General features: G+C 52.3%; 3 protein-coding genes across 6 annotated transcripts; all 3 read left to right on the forward strand.

The window, feature by feature from the left end:
- Window positions 1–164: 164 nt before the first annotated feature.
- RASSF1 (Ras association (RalGDS/AF-6) domain family member 1) lies at window positions 165–9,473 on the forward strand. Of its 4 annotated transcripts, none has more exons than XM_006873567.1 (6): window positions 165–444; window positions 2,232–2,338; window positions 8,003–8,107; window positions 8,509–8,806; window positions 8,911–9,026; window positions 9,327–9,473. In XM_006873567.1, exons 1-6 carry the CDS (start codon window positions 195–197, stop codon window positions 9,471–9,473), a joined length of 1,023 nt encoding a protein of 340 aa, XP_006873629.1. In that variant the 5' UTR covers window positions 165–194. The 4 variants fall into 4 exon arrangements, with proteins under 4 accessions (XP_006873629.1, XP_006873630.1, XP_006873631.1 ...); XM_006873568.1 differs by having other exon boundaries at window positions 195–445; window positions 2,221–2,338; XM_006873569.1 differs by having other exon boundaries at window positions 195–444; window positions 2,232–2,336; window positions 7,989–8,107.
- Window positions 9,474–11,063: 1,590 nt separating this feature from the next.
- On the forward strand, window positions 11,064–12,475 carry TUSC2 (tumor suppressor candidate 2). Its single transcript, XM_006873571.1, has 3 exons — window positions 11,064–11,218; window positions 12,164–12,284; window positions 12,410–12,475. Exons 1-3 carry the CDS (start codon window positions 11,064–11,066, stop codon window positions 12,473–12,475), a joined length of 342 nt encoding a protein of 113 aa, XP_006873633.1.
- A 5,265-nt stretch (window positions 12,476–17,740) lies between these two features.
- On the forward strand, window positions 17,741–20,226 carry HYAL2 (hyaluronoglucosaminidase 2). The gene is made up of 3 exons (XM_006873647.1): window positions 17,741–18,661; window positions 19,329–19,418; window positions 19,816–20,226. Exons 1-3 carry the CDS (start codon window positions 17,741–17,743, stop codon window positions 20,224–20,226), a joined length of 1,422 nt encoding a protein of 473 aa, XP_006873709.1.
- Window positions 20,227–21,162: the final 936 nt, after the last annotated feature.

Raw genomic sequence — 21,162 nt, forward strand, 5'->3', positions numbered from 1 at the left:
ACCGCGTCACCCTTGGCTCCGCCTGCGGGCAGACACAGCCCCGCGCCCAAGTTTCCATTGCGCCACTCCCCTCGACTCTCTCCCACGGCCCAGCTTGGGTCCTAAAGGCGGTTCTGCAAGTCCCGCCCTGCACTCGAGCCTAACGCTGCCTGCTCGCCTCTGAGAGCCGGCCGAAGTCCTGACTGAGTCGAGCCATGTCCACGGAGCCTGAGCTTATAGAGCTGCGGGAACTGGCACCCATACAGCGCGCGGGCCCGAGCCGCGCCCGCCTAGAAAGAACCAATGCGCTGCGCATAGCGCCAGGCACCACGCGCAACCCCGCAAAGCAGCTGGCCCCCGGCCGTGGCCACCGCTTCCAGCCTGCCGGGCCCACCACACACACGTGGTGCGACCTCTGCGGCGACTTCATCTGGGGCGTCGTGCGCAAAGGCCTGCAGTGCGCGCGTGAGTAGTGGCCTCGCACGCGGGCAAAAACAGAATGCACGGTCTTGGGGCAGTGCCACCGCTGCGGGGCAAGCTGCAGCGGAGGGGGGCTGTGGGGATGGCCCCAAAGGACCAGATCTGTTACTTTTGGCCCATTGCGGAAATTAGTGAAGGCAATTGCTGTGACTAACAAGGTCCTGATTTCAAACTTCTTCTCTTTAAAGTGTCTTGGTCCTTCTTGGAAAAGGCTGTAAGCCCACTGGTCTCTGGGCCCTCAGGCCTGCCCCTTCCCAAAGATTCACTCATTATAGTTCCCTTCAGAATCCCTAAGACGCAGTGATCTCACTGTCCTATGGGAGGGGGCCTGGAGAAAATTGAGACTCTTGGGTGGGCCCCCTGCAAGCATAGATTTTGCTGAGTATTCAGTAAACACCTGCTTCCCAACTCTCTGAGCCAGGTACTAAAATAAGGATGCCTGCCACATTCCAGTTGCCTCTGACACACACAACACCCCTCCCCGCAATCAGAGGCCTGCCAAGGTTGCTTTTCCACAGACTGCAGTAATCACCTGTGGTGATTTTACAGCCCTATGCCTGGACCTCACCTCAGAGCCGCTGGGGGCCCAGCAGGGGCTAGACATCAGTAATTTTTTAGAACTCTCCAACTCATTCAAATGGCAACCTGTGTTGAGAATCAATAACCCATTTAGAAACAAGGAAAGTGTCCAGATTCCGTGTCTGGCGACCCTCTCATCCAGTTTTGAAGTCTATCTCATGTTCAGCTAGGAGAAGCATAGTTTTGATGGTCCACAATGCATGAACAAGTGGTGGAGACGCTGTAATATTCTCAAAGGAAAAATAAAGTGGTCATGGAGATGAGAAATGGAACAATTTGGTTGTGTTTCAGGGGACAAAATAGGAATAAATGAGTTGAGATTTTGCCTCAAACAACCGGGGGAATGCTGAATTTTTTTGAGCTGAGGAACTCTGGTAGTATAGGGATGAGGTGGAAGAAAAATTAAAATTTGACATTTTTTTATTTGAAATGCCTGTTAGGCATTCAAGCGAACATACATAGAATTATATCTGACCGTAGAGGTTAACGCTGGAGTTTTGGGTCTGGGAGACAAAGCAAACAGATACGGGTAGGTGAGCGTAGACAGAAAACAGCCATCAAGACTTAGCCCCAAACACTACCATTAACAGATGGGATAGTTAAAATGGAATCAGCAAAGGAAGTGAACAGAAACTGCATGAAGGTGGAAGGAAACTGGAAGAGTTTTAAGCACCTGGGAGGTTAAGAGGAACAAGTTTAAAATGATGCTAAGGTCGGGTAGAGAATAAACCGCTCAATTTGGCAGCATGAAGGTTACTAAAGACCCTAACCCGGGGTAGTTTCACGAAGGGGTAAACCTGAGTGGAGTGAGTGGAAGGCAAGGAATTGCGTATATGCAGACCAGTGTTGATAAACTTTGGTGTAAAGGGAGAAGACAGGTGACAACTAGAGGAATATCGTGGGCTAAAGATTTCTGTTAAGTAAATGAAAGGGAGGGAACTAACAATCTGCAAATGAGGAAACTACACTAGACTCTAGTTTCCTAACCAGCAGAGAGGCCTTCCAACCGGGTTTCAGACAACCAGGGATGAGCAAAAGTCTGTGTTAACTGAGCAGATAAAGGCAACTGACAACAACGGTCTTGACGGGCCCGGAAAGCACAGGCCTCCACCCCGGGCTTCTCTTCCATCTCCTGGGAAGCTTCCGTGATCCAGATCTGGGGATCCGCGCCTTACGGCACGACCTTTCCGCAGACTGCAAGTTCACCTGCCACTACCGATGCCGCGCACTCGTCTGTCTGGATTGCTGCGGACCTCGAGACCTAGGCTGGGAGCCGGCACTGGAGCGGGACACGAACGTGGTGAGAGCGGCGAGGGGCCGGGGGCGTGCGGGCGGGACATAATCGAACGGACGGGCTACGGCAGAGGTGATCTCAATTGCTGCCCTGGCGAGGCGTTTAATGAGCGTTGTAATAGCCGATTTCACTAAGGTAGAGAACAGTTAATTTTGTGTGTAGTCTCCCGGCGGATCTCAAGCCGGAAACTGGGCACAGCCCACGCCTCACAGCCTATGATCTGCGCACGCGCGTCGTCCGCGCCTTTCCTCAACCGCATCCGGTCCAGCAGCCACGCAGGTGCACATGCGCACACTCGTTGGCACGTTCCCTACGGGAAGTGGGCAAAGTACTCGAGGAGGGAAGCTGTGCTATCTGAGCGATGAGGTCATTCCTGGAAGTAAGGGTTTGTGGCCCCGCCCCTCGAAGTTCCTCGCCCCAATGAGACAAGAGCTGGATCCGGGCTGTCTACGTTTCAATCTTTACCGTTGCGGCGCTAAAGCCGGGGGGAACTTGGCGTACGGGCACACGCGCGCAGGCGCACCCGCTCAGGTCGGCAGTTGGCAACTTTGGCGTACCCGACCCGGGACCGGGCAGGCGGGAGGGAGGGAGCGGCAATGGGCGAAACGGATGCCGAGACGCCTTCTTTCGAGATGACTTGGAACAGCACGACAAGTAGCGGCTACTGCAGCCAGGAGGATTCAGACTCGGAGCTCGAGCAGTACTTCACGGCGCGCACATCGCTGGCGCGCAGGCCGCGACGGGACCAGGTGGGGGCCGGGAGCTGCCGGCGGGGGGCGGGGGGCGCCTCCTCCCCAGTATGGTACTGTGTCGAAAGTTAGTGAGCATCTACACCCTCTCAGCTAGATTTCCCCTCCTGGCCCGGGGACTACCCACTCCCAAGTGGCGGATTTACATTTCTTGGTGAAACTCCGATTCCAGCGCCTCCGTACCGGACACCAAGGTCTCCGTGCTGGGTCAGTCACGAAACCGGTTGAGCCGGAGGAAGCAGCTTTGTGGCTTGGGGAAGACCAGGAATGGCATTATTCATCCATGAGTAATGGGGCCGACTGCGTAGTCTGGACCAGCACCTCCATTCTCTCTTTTGGGCGTTGCCACCCCCTCCCTTGGGGCCAGGCGGAGGAAGCGGAGGGGAGGAGTCCTCGCCGGGAATCTAAAAGTGTGTGGAGAAAGAAGGAGAGGCGTGGAAGGTCAGGTTCTTTCGTTAGCGTTCCCAGATGGAGCCAGAGAGCCCACACTTTTTGCTGGGCCAACCCACCTCTTATCGGTCCTGGTCTGACTAATCTTCTGCTGTGGACCTGGAGAAAAGGGGGTTTGGGAATAGATAGAAGGAAGCCTTGGGGTTTTTTTTAATGTTTTATTGTGAATTATGTGATAGTTTACATGGGAGAACATTGGTTTTACATTCATTCTATCGTATATTGTATTTCTGGATCTAAAGTCTCCAGCTGCTCCATCCCTCTACATCATCATCTCTGGCTCTCCATTTCAGGCATCACTGCTTCTCTGGGTAGGGTCCCGCTCTCTGCTCTTCTCCCTTGATGGTCCTAGGGACCTTCTCTCCTAGACTGAAAAGTTAATCACTCCCCTCCTTGCTATAAAACTTCTACCTTTACATTTCCGACCCTCACAGTCCTGATAACAATTATTCACTATTGTATCACAAGAGACCCGTCTGCATTTCATTGCATCAGCCCCAGCTAGTCAGATTGAATACTACACACTGGAGATTCTACCTTCCTCCAGGCCCTCTGGATCTTAGGTTCCCTCTTGAAAGCTTGTAAGCCAGTCACTTCTTGCCTTTGTAGTCCCCCACACCCCATTTTGGGTAGCCAATGTCCAAGTTGCCCATCCCTGTCTACTCTGTGTGTGGAGGGTGTGGGAATGATTCTTTCTGTAAAGACTTGTTCCCTCTTTTGAGCTTCTGCTTCCATAGGTGTAGGTCAAGTTCATCAAATTGTATGAGAATACTTTTTTTTTTTTTCCTCTTCTTTTTACTTCTGGTTGAGCTCTGATCATCCAGTCATTGAAGCCAGGAAAGTGGGTATTATCTGCAAGTGTGGGTGTTTTTATGTATATGCCCTCTCTTATTATCAGCTGGACACTTCACTCTCCACTCTAGTCCTCTGTGGCTATGTCACTGACTCTGGGCACAAGAGTCCCTAGGTCTTGCCACACTGCTGGCCAACTAGGTCTTCACCCGGGTTCACAGAAGTCTATTGAACGTTGTAGGCCTTAGCTCACCGCTTAAATGCTGTTTTTCCCCCACTTCCTCTTATCAGTGTCGAGCGTGGTCACCAATCACAGCGTGTATTCCCATTGAGTCTTAGTCTTGGAAGGGGGTTTGCACTGAGGGGACCCGACCACTTGCCTTGATGTTTCCTGGGCAAGCATGTTGCTTGTTCTTGTAGTAACATTCGGTCTGCCTATGTTGTTTTATATTTTAAGGAAGCCTTGTTTTTGACCAAAAACATTAAAGAACTTTACCCTCGTTACTCACAAGAGACGGGTAAAGCCACATTATAAAATGCCACGAGAGAAGGTTTGAGAGTGAACAGGATTACTAATCCAAGATTGTAAAATGTGAAGCTTCTTATAGGTTTTTAAATTGGTACCAGGGCAGCTGAGCTTCTGAAAGTCTCTTTGTTGTTGTTAGTGGGCCCCATCACGCGATCCTATGTAATGGAGTTGTTGTTAAGTACTGTGGAATCAGTTCTGACTCATAGTGACCCCTGCACAGGGTTTCCGAGGCTGCAAATCTTTACGGGAGCAGAACGCCTCATCTTTCCCCCGCGGAACAACTGGTAGCTTTGATCTGCAGACCTTGAAGCTAGCAGCCCGATTCGCAACTGCTGCACTATGAGACCTCCTTATGTAATGGAGTCGAACTGTGAATTGGAGTTTTCATGGACTCCTGGTGTGGCGCTGTAGGATCAGCAGTGGACTATGAATCACAAGGTCGGCAGTTTAAATCCACCAGCTGCTCCTCGAAACCGTATACACTCACTATGAGTAAGAACCGATTTGATGACATTTAACAACAACAATCTTTACAGAAGAAATTTCAGGTCTTTCTCCTACAAAACTTCTGGATGGCTTTGAACTGTTAACTTTTGGGTTAGTAGCTGAGCACATGACTGCTGTGCCAAGAGAAAAGTGTTTTATATGATATTTTAGGTGGAATTTTGCAGAATTCCTTATCAAAGGAGAGCTACTCAGCAGCCTGAAAACTCAGCCCAGAGTTTATATGTGAGGCTTGAGTATAGACCCTGGAACTATCCCTATGTCACTCATCCCTGAGCCATTTTCCATGTGTAAAAGCAGGAAAACTATAATGCATTCATTGGAAACGAGGCCAAGAAGTATCAAAGTGGTATTTAAAATACAAGCAGCTGTCACTTTGGAGGGTGGCAAAGGAGAAGGTAGGCTACTACAGTGCAAGGAACTGAAAGTACCTTTCTGTTGTGCATCCCTCTAGGTCAGCTCTTGGAATTCTCTGACAGGGCAGTGCTGTACCTCCAGTCAAGCCCCTTGTTTTACTGTGAAGATACTGAGGGAGGTTATTACCCCCTTAAAATGTGAAAATGACTTGACAGGAGTGTCAGACTCCTGGTCTAACTTCTCAAGGGAGGGAGAATCACTGTAGGTATGGACAATCCAAGGCTATCTGCTATGAAGTGGAGGTCAAACATAACCTCTACCGTTCAAACTTTACCATTTCTGACACTCCTCTACTCACTCAGGGGTGTTCAGAAATTTGTTGCAGTGGCCACACTGAATTCACAGATAATACGCAAAGGGAAAATGTAGCAGGTTTTATAATTTAAGATCAGGAAGAACTCAAAGTTATTCAATTGGAACCACCTCTAAGCTGTGCCAACATACTGGTGTCTCTCTGGCCCTTGCTCAGACAAGTGTTACAAAACTCTTTAGCGCCACCAGTAAGTGGCCATGGGCATCCCACTCTGCCGGTAAGCTTCATTCAGAAGGTGCTCAGATTGCTTGTTCTATCGGTCAGGAAGTCCACTGTAATCACCTTGTTCCATGGACTAGGAAGCCAGCTGCACTATCTCATGCCAGTCCCCTGGTCTGCAACTGCCGTTCTCACTGTCTTGTGCCATCTTTGGTGGTGCTAAACAGTACCATGTTCTTGAAGAAGAGCATACTGCTAAAAGGCCGTGGATACCACCTGCCCTCCATTCTGTCCTCATTCTGTCTCACCAGATAATTCATGCAGTTTAGGGGATTCAGAGCTGGGCACAAAAAGAACCTTTGATAGGAAGACATTGAACAGTGGTAATCTCAGTTGTGTTTGTGACAGACGCATTGCAGCTAGAGCCTAACTGACTCCAACAGGAAGTAAGAGTGATGCAATAGAGCCAAGGGAATTTGGTAGAAGATAATTTAGAGCCCAGGCACCGGCCCACACTCCACCCTTCTGGCAAGAAACCAGTCCCTCATAAACCAGAAATATCCCCTGACATGTTCTTAAAACTAAACAGTAGTTTAGCTTAACTAGTAAAGAATGTTTGCCTTCAGGATCGTCTCTCTAAAGAACTATCTATATAGGTTCAAGTTAACATCAGCAGCTCAAGATTAGTGAGGAAACTTGGGACAGTGAGTTTGTTAATGTGGGAGGAATGACTCAGAAAAGGAGGGTGTGAATGGTTGCACAATTTGAAGAATGTAATCAATCGATGTCTCTGAATTGTACATGTAGAAACTCTTGGACTGGTATGTCTTGCTGTATAAATTCTTAAAACAAAACAAAAAAAGTACAATTTTTTTTTTTTAAATCATCCAGTCCCTGGCAGACAAGGGGACCAAGTGGTGGGGCAAAACTTCTAGACAGCAGGGATTCAGGGACAGGCACATCAGCCCACTTCTGTGACAGGTTCCACCAGGAGGCTGCCTGCAAACCTGTGGCCGATTGGCGCCTGACCTGAAGCTGCCTTTTGTGTTTAATAGTTGGTCTCTGAGACCAAAGTTCCACAGAGATGTTTACATTGTATAGATTGCCTGCCCACTGGTGTCTGAGCACATGGTATGCACTGGTCCCTGCACCCCTATCCTACATCAGGGTCAAGGCACTCTGTCTAGGCAGAAAAAATGGGCTACCTTCTCAAATACATCCTGACCACCCAGTTAGGGTACTACTAGAATCAGGCTCTGTGGTTGAAATGTGGTTTTACTTCAAACAAGGATTTTTCCGCAGAGTTCTTCCTCTTTTCTTGGCCCCTGGTGTCATGCCTTCAGCTGGAGTCTTTGGAGGGCCTTGCAGGTGGCTGTTGTCAGGGGCATACCCAATGTTGAGACCTCAAACCAGCATCCCAGAGGAATCAAAAGCTTCTACCGTGGTTGTCTCCAGAACCAGGAGTAGTAAAGGGTTTGGGTGGGCAACTGCTGAGTAACTAGGTACATCAGCTACAGGATATCAAAGGCATCTCTGGAATCAGGCCCAAAGGACCAAGGATTCTTTTCATCGGTCCTTGAGCTTTATTGTTAGTATATAAGGGCTGCCTAAGAAAGGATGTTTTAAAGGGAAGGCCACCTCCATGGAGTTGAGGAGAGATGACAACACCTTAAGAAGCTTCCCTGCTGTAACAAGCATTGCAGCAGATGTATTCCTCAAGGGCCCCAGGTCTATGCTAACTGTTTTCTCTGTTTCAGGATGAGCTTGTGGAGTGGGAGGCACCTGACCTTTCTCAGGCTGAGATTGAGCAGAAGATCAAGGAGTATAATAGCCAGATCAATAGCAACCTCTTTATGAGCTTGGTGAGTTGAGGGCCTTGGGGTGTGGGAATAGGAACATAGCTGTATGCTTGATGCTTAAAGGGTCACAGCTGAGGTTTTATTGAGTGAGCCCAATAAGTGATTTATTCACATTCAGCCTAGACCAAAGGAACTCTGGTGGCATAGTGGGTTCTAAGGTGGACTATTAACTGCAAGGTCAGCAGTTCAAATCCACCAGGCGTTCCACAGGAGAAAACGAGGCTTTCTTCTATAAAGATTTACAGTATCAGAAACCGTGTACAGTCTTGTTATGAGTCAATGGCATACAACCACCACCACTACCACCAGCCTAGCCCCAAGTGGATCGATGGTATTTGAGTCTGTCTGTCCCATCTCACCTGGGTTCTTGGGTAGTCATGCTCTTGGTCTCTCCCTCTCTCCAGAACAAGGATGGCTCCTACACAGGCTTCATCAAGGTTCAGTTGAAGCTGGTGCGCCCTGTCTCAGTACCCTCCAGCAAGAAGCCACCCTCCTTGCAGGATGCCAGGAGGAGCCCAGGGCGGGGCACTGCTGTGAGACGCCGTACATCCTTTTATCTGCCTAAGGATGCTGTCAAGCACTTGCATGTGCTGTCACGCACACGGGCACATGAGGTCATTGAGGCCCTACTACGAAAGTTCTTGGTGGTGGATGACCCTCGCAAGTTTGCACTCTTTGAGCGGGCTGAGCGCCATGGCCAAGGTGGGCTTCCCACCCCACTCTTTCCTGTGTGTAGGTATATATGTATGCACCTGTTCAGGGTCTGACTCTTGATTCACTCTCTTCCTTTCTCACCTGGCCTGTAGTGTACCTCAGGAAGCTGTTGGATGATGAACAGCCCCTGCGACTACGGCTGCTCGCAGGGCCCAGTGAGAAGGCCCTAAGCTTTGTCCTAAAGGAGAACGACTCTGGAGAGGTGAATGTGAGTACACAGCTCTCCTTAGTTTCTTGGTTGTCACTAGGCAGGGCTGGTGGGTTGCAGCTACAATAAGGCTTCAAGGAGGAACAGAGCTGGAAGGGATGCCCTGCAAAGCTAGGAGTGGGATTAGACCCATAGTCTGGATATGACCTATCCCACAGGTAACTGGTGAGCATACTCCCCACTCTAAAAGCCATCCATCTTTTGTTCTGACATCTGAAAACCCCAGCCTAACTTGTGTGACTATGATATGTTGGGTTCTTCTGGGGGGGCCCGCTCTAACCTGTGTTATTCCTTTTATAGTGGGATGCCTTCAGCATGCCTGAACTTCACAACTTCCTCCGCATCTTGCAGCGAGAGGAGGAGGAGCACCTTCGCCAGATTCTGCAGAAATACTCTTGTTGCCGCCAGAAGATTCAGGAGGCTCTGCATGCCTGTCCTCTGGGATGACCTTCTCCATCCCAAAGGGTGGAAAGAGGAGAATGGCAGCACTAAGGGCATGCCGTATGAGTGTGACGTGGCCTGTGGGGCCTGAGGAGTGAGTGTGCATGGGGGTTCTCTCCTATTGGGGGTATGAGCCCAGAGAACAACTAAGGAGCTGACCTTCTGGGTCCACTAGTGGGTACAGCAGTGCATGACTCTGCATCCCTTTGTCCTTCACGTACTGGGTAAAGGTGGGCCAGGGCTGTCCTAGAAAGCTGCTTCAGAGTTGCAGCAGAAGTGGAGCAGACAAAAGTCTCCCTAATTCATGGCTCTGATTGTGATAATCATGGAAACCATACAAACAGAACAGGAGCATGTTTGAAGATGAAGGACCCTCATCTATGGGAAAAAGTGGTATATTTGATCTCAGGACAGTCCTACAGAGCCAAGGGTACTCAGGAGTAGCGTCTAAAGAGTAGCTTCCTTCTAGAGTGCCCTCTGATCCCTCGTGCAACCTGGGATCAGTGAATGTTGTCTCTCAGTGCAGCAAAAGTGCCTCCTCTGAGGAGGGTGTCCCTGGTCCAGAGTCTGTGTTAGTGTGGGCACTGCCCAAGTTTGTGCCTTGTTTTTCAACCAAAGCCAGGGTCTCTCCAGTGATATTGATGATGTTGCGAATGTATGTAATGCCTTTGTGGCCTCAACCAAATGCCTCCTTTGGGAAAAGGGAGGTGGGATGTCAGTCATCACAGCCTGGGGCCTGAGAGAATGGATTGAATAAAGAGTTGAGAGTCCTCCTGTTTTTGGATTCTTTTATCATGGGCCCACAGCCCATGGGTTTTGGGTACAAAGTCAAGGATATCCACAATCATTACTCAATACCCTGTGGCTTTGGTTGTGGTGAGGTTTCAATATCAGCTGTAGTCAGTTAAAGGAAACATACACCAGCTTCTTCATCATATAGGCATTTATTGGGATGTGGGCCAGACACCGCTTGTGGCACCCAAAGTTCAGCTGTTAACAATTCTTGATTTCATGAAGTTTACATTCTTTTTTGAAAGAACACTGAATTTAAAAGAGAACTTAAGACCTGAGTCTGGGACGTTTGGCCAGTTTCTTAATTTTACTTAAATTTGGTTTCTTCATATGTGGTGGTGGCAATAGAAAAGACACTTGTGGGAATTGAATATTACGGCTTGGCCTGGATTTCAAGGGTCATGGTGGTTGGGCAATACGAACTCTGAGACCAGGAATGTGGGGGCCACTGTACACAACACTCCGAAGTGGACAGAAGAATACGAAAGCAGCTCTCTGGATGGGAGTTGTCAGCTGGCTACAGGTTAGAGGAGCCAGGATTTGCGTCTTGTAACGCATGCTGGGATGCTCAGCGTCTGAGGTCAGCCATTGGTCTCATCCGGCGGACCGACGAGAGCGACAGCCAATCAGAAGGAGTATCGCGTGGGTCATGCGGAAGCGGAAGTGAGGTTTCCGTGGAGACGATCGAACCTGCGGAAGGCGAAGGCGGCACCTGCAATCGGAGGCCGAAGATGGGCATGGCGGCGCCGTTACCTCTGTGAGGGCGCAGGGACCCAGGGCCCGCCATGCGCCGGCGGCCCTGACATGGGCGCCAGCGGCTCCAAAGCTCGGGGCCTGTGGCCCTTCGCCTCAGCGGCGGGGGGCGGTGGCCCGGAGGCTCCCGGAGCAGTGGGTGTTGAGCAGGGTTTGATGCGGCCGCGAGGCCGTGCCGTGCCCCCTTTCGTCTTCACGCGTCGCGGGTAAGGGCACGGGCCCCGCCCGGGGTGGGCGGGAGGTCGTCCGCACATTGGGAACTCCCGCCGCCTCCCGGATCAGGACGACTCCATATTTTAGGCCTTTACCAGAGCAAGAGATGAGAAAACTGGGCTGTCGGCTTCTGGCCTTCCTAGCAGAAGAATCGACTAGAAGCTCATCCCTGGGCTTGAAGAAGGTGTCACTTCTCCCACTGGATAAGGCCTCCATGAAACTTCGGGGTTGCCTTCTTTCATCCCAGCCACCCCAGAATGCAGTCCCAAGTCTCATAGCCCCACCCTCCCAACCCCATTCTACCTAGGGGGAATGACCCTCTGTCTGGCTGCTCCCTTTCCCCACAGTAATAAGAGTAGACATTTGAGGGTGAACCTGGGGAAAAAAAGACCCAGTTTTGTTCTCCAGACCTGGAGTGCTGACCTTCCCAGCCAGAGGCCCAGACAAGAACACCAAATTGGTCTGGTGGGCTTCAGAGGACAGACACTCAGGTAATGATGGAGATTTTAATAGATAATCAGGAGATTCAACAGTAGCAGTTTGACTACATCTGCCACCTTTAGGCTCCCTCTGAGCTTGGGCAAATGCTGCCTCAGACCTTGGCACTGGACCAGCAATCACCCTACCCACTGTAGAGGTCCTGTGCTATATTGGGTGAAAACAAGTTGGACTGGGCTGCCTTTGCTGAACAATCTGTGGGTGAGAATTGGCCTTGACTGCCTGGACAGTGATGTGGTATGACCTCTCTTTAGAGGTTTACTCCACAACCCACTGCCTTCTCAAGTCCCAGCAAGACATTTCTTTAGGCATTTTAGTCTCTCTCTCGCCAAATTGTTCCTACCCACTTAGGTATGGTTACATTTCCCTGTGGTCTGTGGCATTTACCGTGACCACGTATGGAGCTCCAGCCCAGCCTGTTCACCTCTCTCTCTACATAGCTCCATGTTCTATGATGAAGATGGGGATCTGGCTCACGAGTTCTATGAGGAGACAATCGTCACCAAGAATGGGCAGAAGCGGGCCAAGCTGAGGCGGGTGCATAAGAACCTGATTCCTCAGGTGAGGCACCTAGTCAAGTATGTGAAGGTAGACCCAGACAGGGTCTGCTATCCTGATGGGGGCCTTTGTGGGAGGAGCTGGGAGGAACAGGAAGCTTGCTCTCACCAATCTTGTTTCCATGGCAGGGCATCGTGAAGCTGGATACCCCCCGCATCCATGTGGATTTTCCTGTGATCCTCTATGAAGTATGAGTTTGATGGCTGCAGGGACGAGCGCTCCCTGTCCCAGCAAGAAATTCCAAGGCTCAAGGTGTGGCTTCCCCTTGTGGAACTCAGGCTTGGGCACAATCCTGAATAAACTCTGTTGGCCTGGAACCTTCAGCTATAAGCAGGGCAGTCCTGCAGTGTTGGTTGGGTGTTGGCTTGTGTATGAACAAGAAGCAAGACAGGACTACCGTGGTCAGGAATACCTGGTTCCTGTGCCCTTGCCTGGCCAGCTTTCTTCCAAGTTTGCCTGGGTCCCAGTCCTGGTGGAGGCTCCAGCACTTTACAAACAAGGTCTGCTTCTTCTAGCTCCTGGGCTGTGGGCGTTGTACACAAGTGAGAAGTTCCTTTCCTTCACTTCCCTAATCCCTTTGTTGGAGCATTTCAGCCGTTTGCTACCTCGATTCCTCCTGTGTTGGACAGAGGCTGGGGGCAGCACCAGCCTCATGCTTCCTGCCCAACCAGTCCCACTCCCAGATGGATGAACACTTTGTTGGCAGTTGATAGTAGAGGATACTGGATATGAGAGGCTTCTCCTTCCACCCATGGCTGAACTGACCTCTCCCTACTGCAACTAGTTGCTTTGGCCATCCAGTTGAGAGGGGTCAGGACAGGGTATGGACTCCTGTGCCTACAGGGAGTTGCCCCAACCCACCTACTCTGTTTAATCCCTAGTCCCCCTAGCCTTTGCACCAGCCCCCTTCCTCCAGGGCACTACTTAACCACCCCATAATAAGGAACAGGGCTGGTTCCAATAGCTCTGAGGAGCCCACCAACGCTGCCCCTGTAATATCCCCACCCCTTCAGGATTAGTCAAGGGAAAGTACTGGAGCCCCTACCTTTTGTGCCCTAAGTAAGGACAGAAAGGAGGGAATAATAATAAAAGGAAGAATTAAAATGTGAAGGTGTAAATAGTCCGTAATGTTGCGGCAGAGTCTGATTTCTATAGAGATGACTTTTTTAAAAAGTCTTTACTCTGCAAATGGTGTGATTCTAGAGTGTGGGGAAATGGCTAGAGGAGGGGAATCCCCAGCCAGGGAAGACTACTATGTTGTTTGTTCAATTTCAATAAAATTATTTGTAGATTCGGCATACAAGAGTGACATCCTCTGGGGCTGAGTCCTGCTTACAGCCAGCAGGTGGCAGTGTGTGCACAAGGCTTGGGACCTTGCTGCAGGGAGGGGCGGGGGGTGGCTCCTGATGGAGGCTCATTGTATTCAATGTGGTGGGGACTCCTGGAATGAAGAGGCTTTGGGATACCTCATTAGGGACTGGTCCTATCTGCCTGACCTAAAGTAAGGGTAGAACCCCAGGTAGGTCTAAAACAGCTGAAATGCCACCCATCCCAAGTGAAGCCTTGGCCTGAACCCCATTTGTTGTTGTTAAGTGCTGTCCATTGGTTCTGATTTATTGTGACCCACCAACCGACCTTATAGTTCAAACTGACTTTGCAGTCTAGTGCTTAACCCACAGTGCTACACCTGGACTCCCTAAGCCCCTCAGAACCCATAACTCAACACCACCACAGCTCAGCCTTTGATACACAACAGTGATGGTTGCTACCACGATCACAGCCTATTTCCAGGCTGTGTAGACCTACCCTGCTCCCAGGCCTACCTGCCAAAACCCACCAGGATAGTGGGCTGGAGACTCCTGTTTTAGCAGGAAGACTTAATGCCTCCTAATACTGCCTATTCTGCGCTTCTGTTCCCTGTCCCCTGTGGACAGTCTGCCTGCACTTCTTGGGCCTGCTGTGAGGCAGGTAGATTCTCTGCTAGGCCTAACTCTAGGCCACAGGCCCAACTCCCAGTCAGGGAAGTGGAGTTTAGGAGATACAGGCTCCTGGGTGAGGGGAGTTGGCTTTCCTCCAGGTCCAGGGCAGGATCACTTTGTACAGCCTCGACTTCAGTCCATGAGATACCTTCCCTTTTCTCCTATAAGGTGCCAGGCATAAGGCCCCATCCTCCACATTCTTTCCCAACTGGTTGCCCTATGGCCATGTATCATCCTTTCCTGATGGCACCTCATCTTCCATTACCACTGTCCCAGCATGGGGGAACTCCCTGTACTGGGCTTGCCCCAACTGACCCTGAAGTTAGAAAACAATGCCGGTCAGGGCAGTGCTTCCCCACTGCGCCTCCCAAGGGCTGTGCTCACTTCCTTCCTGCTAGTTGCGTGAGGAAGTGTCCCTGCCCTGGGACAGTCTGGTCTGGCCTTCATTTCCCCGGGGGCCCCACCCCTGGAGCTTCCCAAGCCCTCCATTTGGGGTACAGGAACACTCTACCTATCCATGCCTAAGGCCAAATACCAAGCTAGGTGCCTACCTCCTCCACCCACTTCTCACACAGCCTGTTAAGAGAGAGATCCTGGCATCAGGAGGCAGGAGAACTTCAGGGTGATCTGAAGGTGTGCTACTATGACTGCACCTCTGGAAGGGTCTACCAAACCTGGTTGCAGCCCTCCTAGGGCCAGCAGATTTATGGGCTCCCTTTTCCACAGAAACAGCCCTTTTTTAACCCATGTTCTAAGGAGCTTTCTGCTCTAGCTTGATTGGTGAAATTCTGAGAATGTTCTCTTTCAGGAAAGCCCCTTGCAGAATTCTCCCAACTCCCCTCCCCAGTCACATATCAACAGTCAGGTCCATTCTGGCAAACAAGGGATGCTTCTGCTGGGATGGGGTGGGGGGATTGACTCGTCTCTGGAAGTCCCCTTCTCTGAACCTTCTCTGATGTAATGGTTCTTCTTATTGGCACCAACTCTGTATGAACCATCAGCTGAGCACCCCCAAGTAGTCTAAACACAACACCCCGGACCCCTCTACTCAAGCTCTTAGGTTTACGTATGAGCCCAGTCCACAGGAAGGCTGAGAAGAGGTATCCCAGTGTTTTTGTGTGGGGAGGCCAGTATCTGAGCCTGGGCCCCCAGCCTTCCTGTCACCTGGTGCAATTGGTGGGGCCAGTGCCCAATCAGCGGAAGGTGGGGAGGGCAGCCAGCCAGCCCCATATGCCAGAGGGAAAGGGTGTAGGTGGTGCCCTCCCCCAGCCTGTTCCAGGCCCTTTGCTCTCTTCCTCTCTCAGGGGCAGCAGGAAGTGAAGAGAAAGGATTAGGGTGGGAGCCAGGAACTAGTGGGAGGGGATGGAGTTATCAAGTGGCCAGCAAGCTGCCCCTAGGGCAGCAGCTGGTGCAAGTGGGAAAGAGGGAGGCTCTGACCTGCCCAGCCTACTTGGCCTACGGACTCCCATACGGGTGAGCCTGGCGCAGACCAATAATCTGCAACCCATAGATGCGCCTGAAGCTACTCCCCCTTCCTCTTCTCCGTAGCCCTTTAAGGAGCTGAGCCCTGCACCTGGGAGTGGATATAACAAGAGGCGGCAAGGAGCTCACTTAGGGTTCGGGTCCAACCCAGCTCCAAGTCTTCTCACCAGGAGGGGCGTGTGGGGATAGTGGGCTCAGGATACTGGAAGGAGGCCCTGGTGGAACCTATCCAGCCTGTTTGCTCCGCAGTCAGCCCAGGAAATTCTGTAAGGGTGGCAGCTTCCTTGGAGTTGAGAGGGAACCCTGGAAGCTTCCGTCTAGAGATTGGGTAGGAAGGCACGGGAACCCAGAGACTGGCCCGCCCGGATGCAGGTAGGAATCAGAGGGGCGCCCTCCCTTCTAGCCCCCACTGGCCTCCCGGCTCCCAGTCCCACTCCAGGTTGTTAGGACAACCACTGTCTGTCGATCCGGACCCCGGAGGACTGAAGATGTTTTGCCACCTCCCCCAGTCTGGCAGAGGGCTGGGATTCCCTCCAGGCTAGAAGAGGGGAAAGGGTCCAGGTCCAGAGGAAGTGGTACGTAACTATGCCCCAAGTCTGAGAATAGACCCTGATGAGGGTCCTTCTTTCCACACAAAGGGGCTTCAGGGCTGGGAGCCACGCTTGGAGGTACATTGCTTTCCTCTGGTACCCCAAACAAGGTCTCGGAATGCCATAGCACCACCTTAAGGCTGAGCAAGGGAAAGCAACTTCTTATTCTCGCTTCTTCCTACTGTCCTAAGCCTGTTCCTTTAAGGGGATGGTAACTCCGCGGAGTGGAGAGGTCTGTACCATCTGTCGAAGACTGTAGGGGGGAAATCTCGGGCTAATAGGCACTCGCGGCTGCGACTTCAAAAAGAAACATCATCGAGAGGGAGCTCAGAGCTCCATATGGACAGCCACACTTCCGGGTAGAGGGTCTGGGCGCTCTGAAGGCCGAAACCTGGAACTGAAGCACTGGAGGCCGGGGAACCAACCCTCCAGGGCAGCAAATCTTGCCCAGGGCCCGCCTCCGTGCTGGATTCTTAAAGGAGCCGGGGGCAGGGGGCGGAGCCAACAGAGGCGCGGAGCCGGGGTTGTGGTACCTGGGAGAGTGGCTGGAGTTTGCTGGGCTGGGCCGCGGGCGGCGGTGGCCATGGAACGGGTCCGGGCAACGCTCAGCGCGAGGTGAGGACAGGCAGTGCAGGACTAGGGGACCCTGTTAATGTATGCTAGGCTCTGAACCCCTCCCTGGAGTGCACCCAGAGGCACGATCCTGGGACCCCACCCCCACCAGACAGGGCTCAGGCCCCACGTGTGGGGCGGAGGCGGGGTCCCGCACAAAGGCCTTGCGGAGTGCGCTCTACCCCAGATTAGACTGCCTGGCGAACGCGCGCTACCCGGTGGCCGCGGAGGGAAGGGCTGGCCGGCCTGAATAGCTACTATGGGAGGTCCTCCGCCCCTTTGTCCTCCCGGGTGCTCCACCAAGCCCGGGTGAGAGTCTGCAAACGAAACAAAGTCTTGACAGCTTCACTCTAATGCCGAGCTGGTCGTACACAGATAGGCGCTCCTCAGCATGTACCTTTTAGCTTCCAAGTCTCTGCCTGAGCTGTGCTTTGCCTTTTTGAATGGTACCGTTTAGCTGGACCAAGGGTTCTTCATGGGATGGGATTCAGAGCCCTCACAAGTCTATGTGTCTTTGGGCAGCGGGTCACATAAGGGTCACAGAACTCAGAGGTCCCTGCCCAGCGAGAGGCCACCTGCTCCAGGAAGGGATCGGATACCCCTAGCAGAGTTCCCACATCTTGGTTATAAACAGCCCCGGGCATAGTGCCCGTGCTGAGTGGATTTTGAAAGTTCAGATGGGCTTGTGGTAGGTACCTACTTACAGGTTTCGTGAGTCTGACTTGCTCTCTCCCAATTTTCCCCCAGTTCCTGAATTGGTGTCAGGCAGGTGACACCATCTTCTTGCAGCCCCAGCATGTGGGCAGGCCTGAGCCCCGCCGTCACACTGGCCCTAATGCTGGTGGTGGCATGGGCCACAGAGCTCAAGCCTACAGCGCCTCCCATCTTCACAGGCCGTCCCTTCATTGTAGCATGGGATGTGCCCACACAGGACTGTTACCCTCGCCACAAGGTGCTTCTGGACCTGACAGCCTTCGACGCAAAGGCCTCACCTAATGAGGGTTGGGTGAATCAAAGTGTTACCATCTTCTACAATGACCGGCTGGGCCTATATCCACGCTTTGACTCAGCAGGACGATCTGTGAATGGTGGCGTGCCGCAGAACGGCAGCCTCTGGGCACACCTGAAGCTGCTACATAATCATGTGGAACACTACATTCGTATGCAGGAACCTGCAGGACTGGCAGTCATTGACTGGGAGGACTGGCGGCCTGTGTGGGTACGCAACTGGCAGGACAAGGACGTGTACCGCAATCGGTCACGCCAGCTGGTGGCCAACCTCCACCCTGACTGGCCACAGGATCGCGTGGGCAAGCAGGCACAATGTGTGTTTGAGTTTGCTGCACGGCAGTTCATGCTAGAGACATTGCGCTGGGTCAAGGCAGTGCGCCCGAAGCACCTCTGGGGCTTCTACCTCTTCCCTGACTGTTACAACCATGATTATGTGCAGAACTGGGACAGCTACACAGGTCGCTGCCCAGATGTTGAGGTCACCCGCAATGACAAGCTGGCGTGGCTGTGGGCTGAGAGCACAGCCCTCTTTCCCTCTGTCTACCTGGATGAGATACTTGCCTCCTCTGCCCATGGGCGCAAGTTTGTCAGCTTTCGTGTACAAGAGGCACTTCGTGTGGCTAACACCCATCACAACAACCACGCACTTCCAGTCTATGTCTTCACGCGGCCCACCTATAGCCGTGTGCTTACAGGGCTCAGCAAGGTATGTGCCTCCCAAGATCCTGCCTCCTACTTTCTCCCTTCTCCCTTGAGGAACCACTGGCATGTTTTGACTACCAGATCTATAGCTTGGTGGCTATACCACATCGTTTCTGTGGGCTTGTGGAAGGGTAGCATCATTATCACCGTTTTGCTGATGAGAAAACTGAGGTACAGAGATTTGGGCCCAAGTATTCTGACTTTGGAGTCTATCCAGATAGCTACCTGAGACTCAATGTATGCTAAGTTTGAGAAATTGAGACCCAGTATGGGGGTGGAAGCAGGCTTAAACACTTACGTAGAAAAAAGACTCCTAGCTGGAGGGGAAGGGGAAGAGGAAGAATTGCTAATAAGAAGCAACAGGAGCTCTGGTAGTGTAGTGGTTACGAGTGGGGCTGCTAACCTCAAGGTCAGTAGTTCGAAACTATTTGAAACTATCATCTGGTCTGTGCGACACAGATGAGGCTTTCTGCTTCCATAAAGATTTACAGCCTTGGAAACCCTGTACAGAGACGGTATGCGGTGGAACTGACTCCATGGTACACCACTACCACCAGTGAGGAGAGGGCAGGTCCAGAGCATCAGCAAATTAGGATAGGTTGGGGACTGCCCACTCTATCCTGTTGACCCTGGGTCTCAGGCTCCCTCATGACTATCCCCTTCCCACACAGATAGACCTCATCTCCACCATTGGCGAGAGCGCAGCCCTGGGTGCAGCCGGTGTCATCCTCTGGGGTGACGCAGGGTACACCACGAGCACGGTAAGATCTGAGTCCACAAGAACAGGCAGAAAGTTTGGACCTGTGGCTCCCAACCTCAGGGTGGCCAAACCTTGACTTTTTCCCACCCCAGACATTCCTGGTTTCAAGCAGAGAAGGCACCCCCACCCTGTTTCCAGGAAAGGGGAAACTCTTCTGAACAGCTGTTGAGTTCCACCCTCCCCTGCCTGCCAGCTGGACTTCAGTCTCTGCCCCTACCCACTCCCAGCAAGAGCAGGAACTGAGGGCTGGGGCATGCACATGCATGTACATGTGCACACACATGCATGTTGATAAGAGAAGATAGGGTCACAAAAGTGTAGACATAGTTTCCTCGGGGCTTGTAGGCTGGGCCAGCCAACTCTGATCCTTGATTCCTGCCCGCCCCTCCCCACCCCAGGAAACCTGCCAGTACCTCAAGAATTACCTGACGCAACTGCTGGTCCCCTACGTGGTCAACGTGTCCTGGGCTGCCCAGTATTGCAGCTGGGCCCAGTGTCATGGCCATGGACGCTGTGTGCGCAGAGACCCCAGTGCCAATGCCTTTCTGCACCTCAGCTCCAGCAGCTTTCGCCTAGTGCCTAACCATGGACCTGGTGAGCCCCAGCTACGACCTGAAGGGGAGCTCAGCAGGGCTGACCGTGACCACTTGCAGACACACTTTCGCTGTCAGTGCTACTTGGGTTGGGGTGGCGAACAATGCCAATGGAACCATGGGAAGGCATCTGGGAGTGCCACCCAGGCATGGGCTGGGTCCTACCTCCCCAGCCTGCTGACTCTGACAGCCCTGATCCTTACCTGGACCTTTTAGGGGTTTCCCACCTGCTGCCAGGCAAGCTGGCTTCTGCCATGAGGGCTCTGCCAGGCATGTAGGAGCCTAAAGGGGTGGACAAGTGAGTCCAGTGGGGGCATGGGGGCAGGGCCCCCAGGATGTCCAGCTGAGGCATCCATAACAGCTCTCACTCCCCCTCCCCCTGTTCTAAGGGGGAGGGGCAGTCTCCTGAGAGGCCCATCTCCCTGCCATGAGGGAAGAGGGGTACAGCAGCATAGGGAAGGACCTGACTCTACTCCCCTATTCTTGGATAGTTTATTGTTAATATTTTAGGGTTTCTTTTTATAAATTAAATATAAAACAAATGCATCTGTGCTTGGACTTTGTGTACCTGGGCAAGGGTGTGTGAGGGAGTTTCCAGGTTTTCCCAAGAAGTTTGAGGCCAGCTTTGTCTATGCCTCTGAGATCCTGTTCTGGGGCTATCTTGTCTATAAAATGCATTCACTGGGCCCTGAGCTATGGATGCCTACCCTACGACTGTCCTGTTCAGGCAGGGGCCACTGGAGTTGAAGGGACCCACACTCTATCCCAAAGGCCTTACTTTCTCCATGCGCATTGATTGGAAGGAGGTTGAGCTAAACCCTGTGTGAGAGACAGAGTTCATTGTGTGTCCACCACTTGCCCCTGCACCCACAGCTGGGCTGGTGCCAGCTGCCTCGCCTCGCCCACCCAGGGAGAAGCGGATGTTTGATCTTCCCTGACTGGGCAGGTAGCCAGACCACCCCTCCCTGCTGTTAGCACAGGCAAGGGCCTCTCCTCCACTCCCCTCTCCCGAGGGAAATGGACTCCAGCCACACATACCATACCTTTTCCTGCCTGGGTCACAACCCTGCCTGCCCTGGGCCAGGGGAGTGGGAGTAGGCAGGGGCTTCTGATATGAATCCTGAAGTCTAGTCTCTGTCCCATTGCAGATAT

Source organism: Chrysochloris asiatica, unplaced genomic scaffold, assembly GCF_000296735.1.
Source record: "Chrysochloris asiatica unplaced genomic scaffold, ChrAsi1.0 scaffold00246, whole genome shotgun sequence".
Classification (NCBI taxonomy): Eukaryota; Metazoa; Chordata; class Mammalia; order Afrosoricida; family Chrysochloridae; genus Chrysochloris; species Chrysochloris asiatica.